General features: G+C 48.6%; 9 protein-coding genes across 9 annotated transcripts; 5 read left to right on the top strand and 4 right to left on the bottom strand.

Moving 5' to 3' along the window:
* Positions 1 to 416: 416 nt before the first annotated feature.
* N7529_010795 (putative MFS sugar transporter) lies at positions 417 to 2,050 on the top strand (the record flags this gene model as incomplete). Its single annotated transcript, XM_057246322.1, has 2 exons — positions 417 to 627; positions 690 to 2,050. 2 exons carry the CDS (start codon positions 417 to 419, stop codon positions 2,048 to 2,050), a joined length of 1,572 nt encoding a protein of 523 aa, XP_057091671.1.
* Positions 2,051 to 2,324: 274 nt separating this feature from the next.
* Positions 2,325 to 2,693, top strand: N7529_010796 (uncharacterized protein; the record flags this gene model as incomplete). Its single annotated transcript, XM_057246323.1, has 1 exon — positions 2,325 to 2,693. The coding sequence occupies one exon, from the start codon at positions 2,325 to 2,327 to the stop codon at positions 2,691 to 2,693; it is 369 nt and encodes a 122-aa protein (XP_057091672.1).
* Positions 2,694 to 3,035: 342 nt separating this feature from the next.
* On the top strand, positions 3,036 to 3,308 carry N7529_010797 (uncharacterized protein; the record flags this gene model as incomplete). The annotated part of the gene is made up of 1 exon (XM_057246324.1): positions 3,036 to 3,308. The coding sequence occupies one exon, from the start codon at positions 3,036 to 3,038 to the stop codon at positions 3,306 to 3,308; it is 273 nt and encodes a 90-aa protein (XP_057091673.1).
* Positions 3,309 to 5,197: 1,889 nt separating this feature from the next.
* N7529_010798 (uncharacterized protein) lies at positions 5,198 to 5,464 on the bottom strand (the record flags this gene model as incomplete). Its single annotated transcript, XM_057246325.1, has 1 exon — positions 5,198 to 5,464. The coding sequence occupies one exon, from the start codon at positions 5,462 to 5,464 to the stop codon at positions 5,198 to 5,200; it is 267 nt and encodes an 88-aa protein (XP_057091674.1).
* Positions 5,465 to 5,650: 186 nt separating this feature from the next.
* Positions 5,651 to 6,043, bottom strand: N7529_010799 (uncharacterized protein; the record flags this gene model as incomplete). The annotated part of the gene is made up of 1 exon (XM_057246326.1): positions 5,651 to 6,043. The coding sequence occupies one exon, from the start codon at positions 6,041 to 6,043 to the stop codon at positions 5,651 to 5,653; it is 393 nt and encodes a 130-aa protein (XP_057091675.1).
* A 1,209-nt stretch (positions 6,044 to 7,252) lies between these two features.
* N7529_010800 (ribokinase) lies at positions 7,253 to 8,395 on the top strand (the record flags this gene model as incomplete). The annotated part of the gene is given in 2 exon segments (XM_057246327.1): positions 7,253 to 8,209; positions 8,222 to 8,395. The coding sequence occupies 2 exon segments, from the start codon at positions 7,253 to 7,255 to the stop codon at positions 8,393 to 8,395; spliced, it is 1,131 nt and encodes a 376-aa protein (XP_057091676.1).
* Positions 8,396 to 9,865: 1,470 nt separating this feature from the next.
* Positions 9,866 to 10,883, top strand: N7529_010801 (uncharacterized protein; the record flags this gene model as incomplete). The annotated part of the gene is made up of 2 exons (XM_057246328.1): positions 9,866 to 9,971; positions 10,021 to 10,883. The coding sequence occupies 2 exons, from the start codon at positions 9,866 to 9,868 to the stop codon at positions 10,881 to 10,883; spliced, it is 969 nt and encodes a 322-aa protein (XP_057091677.1).
* Positions 10,884 to 11,263: 380 nt separating this feature from the next.
* N7529_010802 (transcription factor TFIIIC subunit TFC1) lies at positions 11,264 to 13,286 on the bottom strand (the record flags this gene model as incomplete). Its single annotated transcript, XM_057246329.1, has 4 exons — positions 11,264 to 12,440; positions 12,493 to 12,601; positions 12,651 to 13,089; positions 13,146 to 13,286. 4 exons carry the CDS (start codon positions 13,284 to 13,286, stop codon positions 11,264 to 11,266), a joined length of 1,866 nt encoding a protein of 621 aa, XP_057091678.1.
* A 602-nt stretch (positions 13,287 to 13,888) lies between these two features.
* Positions 13,889 to 14,158, bottom strand: N7529_010803 (uncharacterized protein; the record flags this gene model as incomplete). The annotated part of the gene is made up of 1 exon (XM_057246330.1): positions 13,889 to 14,158. The coding sequence occupies one exon, from the start codon at positions 14,156 to 14,158 to the stop codon at positions 13,889 to 13,891; it is 270 nt and encodes an 89-aa protein (XP_057091679.1).
* Between the last annotated feature and the right edge of the window lie 112 nt (positions 14,159 to 14,270).

Here is a 14,270-nt window from a genome sequence, read left to right on the forward strand (position 1 = left end):
ACTTGTTCCTTTTCAAAATCTCACCCCGTGGGAAACAATCAAACCTACAGGTCGGTAATTACTCGCTAGTCTATATTGAACTTTCCGGGGTACATGCCAAGCTATGGGCGTCTGGGGAATTCGATCTGGAATGAATGGATACATAATGAGATTACTACGGAAATGTTGAGTGAACGAATCAGAGAAGTGGATCATTGAGTCGTAGACGGGGACCGGCGACAACCGAAAGACTCAACTTCTCGACGTTAACGTAGCACATCTAGTGGCCCACTTATATGACATTGTTATCACGATCTACTTATATGACCAAATGACCGTATCAATCAATTCGCTTCCAACCTCTAGTTTCCATTCTTTAATCGTGGTTCTCTTCCCCAGACCATCTTTCCAATTGTTGTGTGCATTTTATATTCAATATGGGTGGAAAACGATATCTCGGCCTAAGGGGCAATTCCCTTCTTCGTGCCGCTGTTATGCTAGTCGTGTGTCCAACATTTACTTGCTATGGATACAACATGAGTGTGGCCGGTGGCCTATTAACACTTCCATCCTTCAATACACAATTTCCTCGAATGCAAACAATCAACGTGGATGCGGCTGAGAAAGCCACCAACTCTCTTATTCAAGGTTCGTCGATCACCAGAAAGTGAGTTGCGTTACATTTCTCTCTAACTTAGGACTTTCCTCAGGAACCGTCATTGCTCTCTATACTGTCGGTGGTATCTTCGGTGCTCTGTCATGTGTCTATCTCGGCGATCTTTGGGGCCGACGCAAGGTCATCTTCATCACCAACTTCATCACCATTATTGGCGCCGTCCTCATGGCATCATCTTTCCAATTCGCCCAATTCATCGTCGCGAGACTGGTTCTCGGTTTAGGAATTGGTGGATACGTGGCAACCGTCCCTGTCTGGCAGTCTGAGATTTCACCGGCACATAAACGAGGATCAAATGTCGTAACAGATGGTATCTTCGTCGGTCTTGGTGTCACTCTCGCCTTATGGATCGACCTGGGCTTTTTCTTCGTCAAAGACAGCTCCGTTGCTTGGCGATTCCCTCTTGTCTTCCAGGTTGTCATGTCCGTCACCGCAATGATCTTCATTACGATGCTACCTGAATCACCCCGCTGGCTCATCAAGACTGGCCAAGTCGAAAAGGGTCGTGAAGTCCTCGCTGCCCTCCTCGATGATGAAGAACACTCAGCCGCCGTCAATGAAAGCGTTACCAACATCGAAGCCTCCCTCGCCTTTTGCGGATCCGGAAGATGGACCGACATGTTCAAGAATGGCCCCAACCGAATCTTCCACCGTGCCTACCTCGCCGCCACAGGCCAAATGTTTCAACAAATGTGCGGAGTCAATCTCATCACCTACTACGCCACCACCATCTTCGAGCAATACCTCAAGATGGACGCCGTCCAGTCCCGCATCCTCGCCGCAGCAATGGGTCTCATGCAGCCCTTCGGTGGCTACCTTGCCTACTACACAATCGACCGTCTCGGTCGTCGACCCCTCATGCTCTGGAGTGCCGGTGCAATGTCAATCTGCATGGCCGGACTCGCTGGTACGACCGATCCCATTGCCGCCGATAACAAGGGTGCACTCGCCATGGCCGTCGTCTTCCTCTACTGCTTCCAATTCATCTTCACAGTCGGCTACTCAGGCCTGACCTTCCTCTACGCTGCAGAGATGGCCCCTCTCCAAGTCCGTGCTGCTGTCAGCGCCGTCTCAACCGCCACCGTCTGGGCATTCAACTTCCTCCTCGCGGAGATTACGCCCATCGGCTTCGACTCCATTGGAAGCCGATACTACATTATCTTCGCTGTCCTCAACGCCGCCATCGTCCCCAGTGTATACTTCTTCTTCCCGGAGACCAAGGGCCGGTCGCTGGAGGAGATTGACGAGATCTTCTCACAGTCGAAGTCCATCTTCGATCCTCCTCGCGTGGCCCGTGCTATGCAGAAGCGTGTCTTGCATATCGGTGAGACGAACTCTGATGCTGAGAACACCGGCTCCAATGACGATGTCATCAAGGAGGAGGTTAAGGCGTGAGAGACAACCTGGGTTGATCTCGGCCGATGGTCCGATTCTGAGGCCTGTTCGATATTGCAAGTCCGAATGCCGTTATGAACAAGGGAAATTGTATATATGGTCGAGTTCCCGACCGGTCTGAACAGGAAAGCGACGGGTCGCTTTCCTTTAGTTGCTACTTTACCAATATCCATCACTTTTGTCTGATATCATCGGTTCCAATACTTTGATGCTCTGTGTGCTTATCTCGTAGAATCTAGAATATAGATATCCTCCCATTTAATACACACACATCATGTCTGCCCCTGATTTACGCGCTCGTCGCAGGCAATCTATGGCACCGTCTGCGGAGCCGCAGGGTGGCAGGCGTCGAGAGCCTGCCCCGCAAGCCGCCCCAGCCCCAGCCCCCACGCATCCAGAATCCCGTCGGTCCCGTCGCAAAGACGAAAGAGTGTGGCACAAGCCACTCCCACGCCAACGCCTCCAAAATCCCGTCCGTCCCGTCGCAAGCACGAAGAAATTGAGCCTGAGGAAATATCTGTGGTCCAGCCGAAGCGGCCAAAGACCCTCTCAGACTGAAAAAATTACAAAACATGCGAAGACCACGAGCATATATTTGTCGGATTCGTTTCTCCTGCTTAGCATGAGGAGGCCTATCATATAGCCAAAATGATTTACAAGCTTCCTGTGCCTGAAATTGTCAAGAACCGGCTCATTTACTGGATCGATGATTCCATGTACAGGCGTTTTGCCGCGATAGCCGTTATTTGGAGCCAAAAGGCAGACGCGAAGGAATGGGATTGACAAGGGAAACCTTTCTCCTCCCACACAAACAACACCTCCGCGACTGAGCTTCTTGGGATTGGTTGTGCCATAGAAAAGGCCATAGAGGATATCAATTAGGATCATGCCAGCCTCTCGGATAAAGGCGTTAATAACAACTTATTCTATTACTTGAAATCAACAAACCATGTCCCACAACCACACTGTGTGAAAGGAAGAGTTGATGTTTACGGACGACAAAACGGCCGTGAGGCGTTTGGATGGCACCTCGGCCTATGAGGAAGATGGTGAGATCGCAGCACAGATGGGGAGAATCTGCCATCTTTCCCAAGCCTTTTATCATCAGGGTGTGCACCTGGAGCTCCATTATGGCCCAGGTCATGCTGGACTTCCCGGCAATGAGGCTGCAGATACCATGGCCGGGCAGTATCGGGAACAGTTCGCGTTGGAAATGGAGCTTGCTGGACGGAAGCAACAAGATCTGCCTCAGAGATAGTGGCAGACCAACGCCAGCCTTCTCCAGCTCCTATAAAAGAGGAATCGATCACTGTGCCCTCTATATCTCCTACTTTGGTCCAGATATCGGCCTGATCTTCTGGCTTCAGACCTTCACCTGGACGACTCAATCTGCTCTTTTGGCCCATTTCCTGGTTGCTCTCCTTTGTGGCTGCTTGACTGTTTGTACAGACGACGGCCTGTTGGCTTTGGGTCATGAATGTCCATATTATAAGATTTGGAAAGTATCTATTTGTATGCAGAGCTTTCGATCAATCAAATTGGTTCTTTGTTGGCTACGAAGACAAAAGCACTATTTTTCCATTGGTCTATACTGTTATGGTACAATTCCACTCACAATATTGACATTCATCATTCACTTGAGAAGTCCCTGGAAAAGAATCTCCCTTAGTATTCAATAAGCTCTTGCTAATGGCTCCTTACTCGCTCAAACGATTTGATTTAGAAGAACAAAAGACCTGTATCTTAAAGCATGGGAACTCTCATTTACTGTTGTTTGTTTCAGAAACATCAACCGGCGGCTCATAATGTCCTCCAATGGATTAATGTGACGTTTGCTTACGAACACAATGGACAATGCTGGTCTTTGGACTGAAAAGCGCGTCGACCAAAAGAAAAAACTCGTCGCTCCTCTCTATTTTGTCAAGCTAAAAGATAGGATGGTCTTAATAGCTCACCCAGAGAGAAGCGGTCATTAAAATATGAGCAGTTGTAGACTTCTAAGTGAAAAGTTGGATACGAGCAACCAAATTCAGCAATAGACCAGCTATTATTTGCCGCAGTAGTGTATCTACTTTATTTCTATCTGGAAACCATGCTACATGCTCGCTAGATCCACTCAGAGGTAAGGAGGTACTGTCTGGGACAGAATGACATGCATAAATGATGAAAATAGCTAATCGAGCCATTAGTCTAGTCTTAATTTATTCTAACTTCAACTTCAATCCATTCTCAATCCAATCTTAGTATACTCTTGGTTTAATTTCAATTCAATCCAACCTCAATGTAATATCACTCTAACATCAGTCTTAAAAAGAAAGAATAACCTGATGTATAAAAGAAAATGAGCGAGTCTATCGGCTCACTGTTAAGACTAATATTTCACTGAAGTAAAAAATTTATGGCACTGGCTTCAATGCTCATTGGAAACCTTGGAAAGAGGGTTTGTCTGACTACAAGAAACGATTCTTGATAAAAACTGTAGTCAGTTTAGGGTTGTGTTCTAGCGCTGTGATTCGACCCCGCCCGGATCCACCTATGCACGGACCCTGGCCTATCTTGTTGCCGTCTTAATTCGATATTTGAACGTAATTCTGGTCGAAAGTATGTGGCTATAACATTCAAAACTTGTATGAAAATATATCGGCCGTAGAGTGGCGAGAGATCAAAGCGAAAGCTTGATATGAACATATCGGAATTAAATGAGATTTTAGCTCGAAACTTAGTTATCGAAAGAGAAACGATAGAACCGTAAGAGAAATTGTACTCTAATAGGCTTGATCAATAGAACAATATTCTTGTTAGCGCCTAACGAAAATAATTTCATGGGACAGAAAACGGTATATTTGGGGTTCCTTCCCAAATTACAGCATAGAGCAACAATGACCTTAAGCAAACGGGCTACCGATGTACGAAAAGACTGGTATCCATAAAAGCGGAAACAGGCCCACTAATCGGTACTTGAGGGCTGGCTAGGACTCTTAGGCGGAGGGGCATGCCCAGGAGACAAGAGCCTTAGGGCCAAAATAGACGTCGAGGGGGCAGAGCTCGACCTTTTGTCAATGAGAATAGAGGGCCGAGGACGCTCTGCTAACTCTAAAGCAGGGCCTTGGCGTTGCTTACTATGATCTAGCTCACTTCCCTGCTTCTCTAATTCCAAAGCAATTGCATTTGATAACGCCGTGCCTCAGCGTCCGCGGCCTGGTTGCCGGGAACCCCAGCGTGACCTGGGCTGTAACAAAGCTCCAGGTGTATGCCTTGGTCGTGCAATATCTGGTAGAGGCTGTAGACTCTTTCCACCTGCTCAGCAATTTCGCTATTTGTCCCGTACGCCGAGCTGCTGTCCACCGGCCGAAGAGCCACAACATCGTCTGTGAAGACAAGGACTTCTTTAGTCATAGTATGGGTATGGGACATGGTTTACCCATTTTCAGGAAGAAAGAAGGGTTTATTGTCCACAGAGTGGCTTGAGATGCTGGTATAGTCCTTGTCTATATCCTGGACAACTTCGGGGATAGGAGGCTTGTAAATGCTGCTGACAATTTCATGAGTCTCCTCGGTTTTGGGCGAAATGACAAACCAGCCTCCAGGTGCACATTCTGTTCATGCAAAGTCCGAGAGAAATGCACATGTGTCCATTTGCTCGTTACGCAGTATCGTATGGCACCGCTCCTCCTTATCACCGGAGGATTGGTGAACACCTTGTTCGTGTATTGTTTGCGACAGACTGCAAACTCTTTCCGCCTGCTCTGCAATATAACCACCTACTTTGCAGGTAATGCTGCCCTCTAGGTACCGAAGCGCAAGAACATCATCAGTGAAGACGAAAACTCTTTTGGCTATGTTGTGGGCATGGGCATTCGTTTGATCAAGAATATGTGATCCAAGGGACGCGCCAGTGCCACCCTGGTGCGGAATTTCCGCTGCTTCTTTGTCAATAGACTGGATGGCCACTTCCAAGGCACTCGCAATGCCAATATGCTCCGCGGCAGCCATATCGTCTGCGCTAAAAGGGAAAGGTTTCCCTTTTGAGTCCCAATTATTGCCATCAATCCCCATGCCATCGAAATGGCGCAGACAGCTCGTCTCGAAGCAGGTCCGATGAATGAGGCATGTTTGTTAAGCCCAATAGGTGGAATGTAGGAAGAATGGATTGCGAAGGAGGATGGGGTAGGAGAAATAGCGGACAGGTGGATCCACCATGAGTCGCATGCGTGGGATGTGGAGCTGCAGGTTGGAATGTTGGCGCATGCATTCCCATTATTGCTGAATAGCAATTTATAGGGTGAAATTACGGCCGAAAAGCTCAACGTCAGCCGCACTACTCCATACCACGGTCATTGTGGCAAAGGGACTGTAAAGACGCGTCGAAAAACAGGACTTATTAGCATCACTCACTCAGATATCTCTCAGGTATTTTCCAGTTGTCTCTCACCCATTTGATATACTAGGCCTTTCAATTCCTTCCTATCCGGGGAGAGAGAACTGTCAAAGAGCAAGTGCATCAACCCGCTCAAGTCAATTCTCTACTATTGGCGCCGAGTATCCCAAGGTAGTAGTCTTGACTTTTCGAGGGTGACCGTAAAATTATTCAGTATCTGTCGTTCAGCTCTGTAATGCTTGTCTAGATGGAATGGAACATGCATTTCTTCCCTGATGCCCTGATGATGCTGAAGACAGGAGACTTGCGCAGATTTGGTAGATCAAGTGTAACGCCTGCAAGTGGGGTTTGGTTCATCTTTAACAAAATAGGACCTCATTCGAATTTACATGAAATGGTTGGACGGGATATAGCAAAATTCTACTATATGTTTGGTCAAAGGACCAACTTTTTAATAATTTTCCTACCTCGCCTAGTGGTATAACCACCGCTGGAGGATAAGACGCTGTGACGCACGGGGTTGTATGCCTGAAAGCTGTATGATGTCCAAGATACCGAGCTCAATTCTAGCCCCCATCACGAGGGAGGGAGGAGGATTTTTTTTTTGCTCTATATTAGTTGAAATTTGAAATTGTCTGTAGACATGTGTATAAACTTCCAGGGTTATTGAACCATGGAATCAAGAACCGGCCCCACATTTTGTCTGATCCACTGCTCCGCCTCGACGTCATGCCCGAAAGACCGCAAATTGATCTCTTCACCTCACTCCAGCTCTACGGTGTACACGTCTCTTCAGCCAAAACGGCCAATCCACCATAATCACCATGGCACCACTCATCCGAGTCGTCGGCTCCCTTAATGCCGACATGGTCTCCATCACACCTCGATTCCCTGAGCCAGGCGAAACAATCACCTCCTCATCCTACTTTACCAGCGCAGGCGGCAAAGGCGCAAACCAAGCCGTGGCATGCGGACGCATGTCACGGTCCAAACCAATCGGCGCCACCAGCTCCCAAAGCGATGTGCACGTGGAGATGGTAGGTGCAGTCGGCGCACGAGACGGCCACTTCTCTACATTACTGAAGCCGACTCTCGAGAGATCAGGCGTCGATCCGTCCCGAGTGAAGATCGTGGAGAATGCATACACAGGTGTGGCGGTAATTATTGTCGACTCTTCTGCTGGGGGTGAGAATCGCATTGTCTTTTCGCCGGGTGCGAACTACGATGGCATGAAGCCTACACCTGAGGTGCTGGGCATGGCTCTTGCCGCGCCTCTCCCGGATGTCATTCTCATGCAGGGCGAGATTCCGGTTGATACTGTCATTGGAATACTGCGAGAAGTTGCAGCTTACAGGGCCAAGAGTCGTGCTGCTGGGAAGCGAGGCATTGAATGTGGTCCGGATGTGATGCTTAACCCGGCACCTGCTCCGCCCGGTGGCCTTCCGGACGATGTATATGCTGCCGTTGACCATTTGATTCTGAATGAGACAGAGGCTGAGCTTATGACGCCACCTACAGAACAACTCCTTCGCACAGTGCCCGATGCAGCAGGCTTGGATGATAAAGAGAAGGTTGCTCGATACTTCCACAAGCTCGGCGTTACTTACATTCTTATTACACTAGGAGCGAAGGGTGTTTGGTACAGTGCTGCGGAAGGTGGATCGTCTGGACCCAGTGATGGGGTGCAGCGCTTTACAAATGAGCTCCCAGCCGCCCCTGTCTCACGGGTCTTGGATACCACTGCGGCAGGTGACACCTTCGTTGGGGCTTATGCAGTTAAGGTTGCGCGGTAGCGGGAGCAGCGTCGCGCAGAGGGTAAATCCGGAGAAGACGTCACAGACTCGGAGAAATCCCATCGTTACAAGACGGTTATGGATGAGGCAATGCGCTTGGCTGCGCGTGCTTCAGCTCGGGCTGTGGAGCGTCAGGGAGCTATGGATAGCATTCCTTTTGAGGATGAGATCTGAGATCATTGCCACCCGTGGGCAGTGCCGAATCTATAGTTATGTATATTATTGAATCGTGATAGATGAAACCTTGAAAAAAGTTTTCTAGACCATGTCGATCGGCAGACAGTTGCTTCATGCAGCAGAATGCCGACGCGGGTAGACGTCAATGGCACAAAGGATAGGCCATCGATTGATTTCGAGGATTTCAAGGAATGCAGACAGGATCGAGCGGAGGGGAATAATCCGAGCCCACGGGGTGCCAGCCTTCTCAATAACCCTCATTCTACTATATACAGCGCCTACTGCAGACCTTAGGGGCTGAATTCTTGGATTTTTGAAACATCCCGTGGGCAATTACATTCCCCAGCCCTAGGCACGAAACCCCATACACGTTCAAACCCCGAGGGAAAAATCGCATGTTCCACTGTGACCTCAAACTTCAGCACGATCAGCCATGCATGCATTTGTCTCACTCCGTGACCCAAGTCCGAAAGACGAATGGAGACAGATGCGCTGGCAGTTTCATTTCTGCGGCATACTATTAGTGCAATTGAAGAATGGATTTCGGCGCGAATGAGCGCACAGTGCGTAAGGAGACGTGACGAAGTAAAAGTCGTGAAGTCGTGTAGCGCGTTGAGGTATTTGGTACTTACTTTGTAAGCTCTGTATTAGCGAGATTTCAAGTACCGGGTACTTCCGTGCTGACAGACGCGTCCAAGGGATATTTGACGCGACTATGCAGGTTATTTATGGATTTCCTTTTTGTCAATCATTAATTCTATTACGGAGTAGAATACGATTATCAAGAATCCCTGTCCGGTAGTACAATGGCATAGTAAAATTACATATGTACAAACATGAAATGACAGACGCGTGGTAAAAACGAATTGCTTCTGACAGCACGAGGGTCGTGAAATGGATCACTGGAATGAGACATCATTGGATTGCGCTGGAATTACTATAAACGCCACTTCTTCCTCCGTACATTGTCATCCAACCCGGCCTCCGAGATGCCTTGCGCGAACGCGAAGACGCGCTTTACATGTACTAGCTATGCGGGCCTTGAAATAGTCTCCTTCTCCCTCCATTTGTGATCCCTCAATCCTCCATAACCTTCATACTCCTTGCCTCTACTCAAAAACTAAGCCTTGAAGTCCAATTCCGAACTTATATCTACCTCTTGATCGCTGCACATCTTCATCCGAATCATCCCTCGTTCTCTCTAATCTCGGTGTAGCGGATCCTACCCTTCCTTTCATTTCTAAAACATCGACATCGATTCCGACCAGTTTCTATCATTCAAAAACATATTCATACAATCTCTAATTATCGTTGAGATATAACTCTTGTTCAGTTGTTTTTCCGACTTTTCAAAAGTCCAGAGTCGCGGGGTTGCCTAGTTGTAGACCGAGACCGCTAATCCCCACTTGGCACTGACACCAAAACAAACCCTCCCTTCCTCTTTACTTTACTTCACTTTACTTTACAATGGCCCTCACCATGACTCCCACACGCCAACCTTTGGGCTGTTTGGACTCGCCTCACATGCGTCCGATCATTCGATCGAAACTTAATCGTCAGAACCAACAAAATGGTAAGCTGATCCATGTTTCGCTGTTCCAGTACCCAGCTAACCAAAACAGGTATCTCTATCAAGGGCATGAACACCCCAATGAAGAACTCAATATTTATGGACTCGGAGAACATCGACCCAATCTCCACAAAGCGCAAGCGCACATTCGAAGATGACGAGGAAAACACCAAGCCCAAAACATCCCGTCTCGCTCTTTCCACCCGAACCAACATCTCCCCACGTATTATAACCCCCTTGAAGACCTCGCAATCCACAACTCCCAAATCAGCTCCCATTCTCAAGCCAGCCGGTCGCTCCCCACCGCCAAAATCCAGCAAGTCTGCCAGCCGTCGCTCCATCACCAAGCCACGCGCCGATTTGAGCAAGCGCGGCGTCGCTCGCCCCTTCTCTCTGGCTTCGGCCCTTGCACAGACAAAGGTTCCAAAGCCTGCTCCCAAGGCCCCGGCCTCGTGGTGCTTCGATATCCACGTCGATACTGAGCAGGAGGAGATGACCAATCTGATGCAACACTCGACTACTGTCCTCGATATCAGCGACGACGAGGGCAAGGCTTCTGACGGTCGTGGAAAGGAGAACGTCCCCCCTCACGAAATGGGAATTGAGATCCCCAACTCCCGCCAGCCTACTCCCTCCGCCTCGGTTGCCACTGCTCCTGTTGCCCGCACATCAACCACAATGGAAGACCGCGCGCCTCTGGGCGAGCTCAACGCTGCTGACTACTATGCTGAAGGCTGCAATGCCTTTTCATACACGGTTATCTACGACGAGGCTGAAACTGTCGAGTTCAAGAAGCCTTCCTCGCCTCTTGCCCAGAGCCATCAGGCTCTCATTACTACCTCTATCGCATCTGTTTTGGAGGCTGTTTCTCCCACGGCTGAGACCCAGAAGAGTGACTCTGAAACCAAGAACTGAGATGTCTCTTGATCCCCACTTATAAAACATTGTCATATGCATATGGGTCTGGTGTCGTGGTTCTTTGGCCGGGTTTGGCCCCAATACCTATTTGATTTTTTGTCGGTGGCGTTGAATATTGTACTTGGTGTTTTGTTGGACATGGTGTTCCTGTCTGGTTTTTGGTTATGCTTGTCATGAATTATGTATTTTTCACTATTGTGAGCCCCTCGGGTTGAGTTCTGTGCTGTTCCCGTTTAATTGATGAGTTCATTATGTCTCATGCTTCATGATGTATGCGGTCTGTCCGCCCTAGCTAGCAACAAAACAAATGTTTCCAATTGACTATCTTGCAATAACGATAATAATAATAATAATAATAATAATGAAATAAGCTAGGATCATTCATCCTCGTCCTCATCCATATGATCGCTCTCGTTTCCATCTCCATTGGCCGCATCCTCTTCAGCAGCATCTCTCGCCTCCGCAGCAGCAGCAACCTGCGCAGCAAGCATCTCCTGTCGTTCAATTTCTTCTTCCTCACCTTCACTCTGATCCTGATCATCAACCTCAAACTCAACATTCTTTCCCTTACTCTTGCCATTTTTCTTCTTCTCTTTTCCCTTCTCCTTCCCACCCAACCCAACGTCACCTGTCAGGCCCCTCCAGAAAGGCGCACTCCGAATACAAGACCGGACCTCCGTAGCCAAAGCGATCTCCTTACTACTCGAAGTCTCCATATCAACCGTGAAAGCCGAGAAATCACTGTCCAAGTCCACATGCGCCGGAAACTCCAGAATCCGCACATAATCTGCATCATCCGGATCCCGCCCTTCCATCATAGCCTGAATCTTAGACCGCATAATCGTCTTCGCCTTAGCAATTGTACCATTACCAAACCACCCATCCGTAACAATCTCGCACTCCGTGCGCAAAAACCCAGGCTCCGGATTCTCTGGATACAAATCCGCTCGGATCTGAGGATCCGTGATATCCCCAATCATCCAGATCCTGCCATCGGGCGAGAATGGCAGTTTTCCGGAGAATATGTGGCCCGCAGAAGCGGGGAACGGATTTTCTTTATCGAGGGTTCTGGTATCCGATGGTCGAGGGACGTTGCCGCGTCGACCGCCTGCGCCATCACGCGCGACTTCGGCTTCTCGTGCCAGTAGACGGAACATGAAAGTTTGGTAGTGGCGGTATTCTGGGGAGGTGCGGGGGTCGACGCCTAATTTGATGATTGCGTCGCGCCACGGGCCGGAGCGGAAGATGTAGCCTATGTATGGGATTGCGTGGCGGAGGTTTGTGCGTTGTTCGTCTGTTTTTAGGTTGTTGCGGAGGCCGCGGCGGGTCCAGGCTGGTTGTTTTTCGTAGAGGGCGTTTACGATGGCGATTGTTTCGCGCATGCTTCTGTCTAGGGATTCGATGGGTGCCAGGTCCTCACGTGGCTTTGCTGGTACTTCGGCGATGTCGTATGGGACTAGATGGGTGAGGACTTTGTTGGCGCTTGAGGTGTTGAAGGTTTCTAGTTCGCCGGATTTGCCGATTGATTGTTTCACGGTTGGGTTTTGACGGTAGCTGGGTGGTGTTAGTGGGTTTCAATTTTGCTGCTTTTGGGTTTGATACTTACACGTAGTGGAATGGGACATCGCCGTGGCTGAAGGAGGGTGGTGGGATGATATCTGCATTTCGAAGGGCACCTTTGCTCATATCGATGTCAAATTGCTTCATTTTGTCGACTGTGGTATGTTAGTCAGTGTTATAGTGTGAGTTTGGTCATAGACTTACAATCGAACGAAAGGATCTTGTCTTTGAACCGGTTCGCGAAGGAACTTGCTGTGGTCGAGAAGACGAAATCCGGCATTCCTAAGATCAGATCAGCATTAGTTTCCTGAAACAATATCAAAGTAATCAGCAAACCTCGGAAAACATGAGTACGCTCAACTCTCCCCACTGTCTCGATTTTATACTTGGACGGGTTGTCACTCAGACTGCGCAAGAGATCCTTAGCAGTCCGTCGTCTCGGCTCTGTGCCTTCTGACTCTGGTGCGTCTGCAAAAGGCTCATCCGAGCCTATCTTGCGCTTGCGCCCAGTCCTCTTGGGGACAGTGACTTTGAGCAAGACATTATTTGATGGTACAAGAGTTGACTGGACTGGTCGAGCCATGGCATCTCCAGGCCGCAGGAGCAGATTCGCCTGTGTGTCATCCTTTGCCGGATGCAATATCTGTCACAGGTCAGTGGATTTCATGGTCTGATAAAAGTACAGCCGAGATATCTCACAGATTTGATTCCCGCGTCGCCTTGCAGTGTCTCGATCGCCTTGTCGACATTGCGGACCACGCCAGGGTGCTCGACGCTCACAAGGGACCGAGATTGAACGGTGTAGAACGGAGCCGTCCAGGAACTTTGCTGATTATTCATGATAGCGGGATGGATTTCAAACTTGTTTTAGCTCGAGATTTCGATCTCAATAGAGTTGATTTCCAGTTCAATCGGTCGGATGTTGCAAACACTATCAATGACAACACACCCACTTTTCTTGAATTTTCCAGACTCAAAACAATCACATGAGCACTCTCATGTATTTTAATTGGTATGCGACAAACTGAAAGCCCAGTTCCGTATCTCAACTGTCTCGAGAAAGGTTCCTACATTCCACAAGCGGTTTAGGCGGGAAATATTGATGACTCATCATTTGACCAGACCTCGACAATAACCTTCGAAGACCGACAAGTAAAGGTATTTTGAATTCTCGAGGCAACGTGTGCAAGTATTCCCTCGCAAAGTTCGACCGTAGAGTCACTGGATAATATTCAGATTTATTCGGGATGATAAGATAACGTGCAACTCCCAACTCCTATTCGATAACTATGCCATGATGATGCAGGATTCTTGTGTAGCTTTCAAGCTAGTTTCTCTCCATCGTTTCTGATGTGATCCTTCGATTTCGTGTCTTCGCCTGCCCATGTGTCTTTGTGTGCTTATTTGCAGTCGTTTTATCTTGGAAATGTCCTCGGCACCCTTTATTTGCGCCTTTTGGGCCAAAACTGCGATTTCGAGAAATTGCGCAGTGGCTGCGAAACGAACTTGTATGATGAGACTATGATGCGTCTCAGCGAATGATACACTGATCGCGCCTTGGGATTGTTGGCTTGTGGTGCGCCAGGCTCATGGGCTGTTTGTGACTCGGGCGATGGAGCGCCAGATCTTCCTTGGTGCTCAGAATCAACGTGTTTGTCTGGAGTTGCCACATTCACTAGCACCGTACTTAGAACGGGCTTGTTGAGAGACATGGTTGTAGTACAGTAAAGTAAACAGGATTGAGGAAGAATTCGAGATTAATTGCACTGTAGATATTCAGATAATCAATCTTTAAGTTCAAAGGTTAGGTTGTGGTCTATGCTT

This window comes from Penicillium soppii (genome assembly GCF_028829465.1).
Source record: "Penicillium soppii strain IBT 18220 chromosome Unknown utg000010l, whole genome shotgun sequence".
NCBI classification, from domain to species: domain Eukaryota; kingdom Fungi; phylum Ascomycota; class Eurotiomycetes; order Eurotiales; family Aspergillaceae; genus Penicillium; species Penicillium soppii.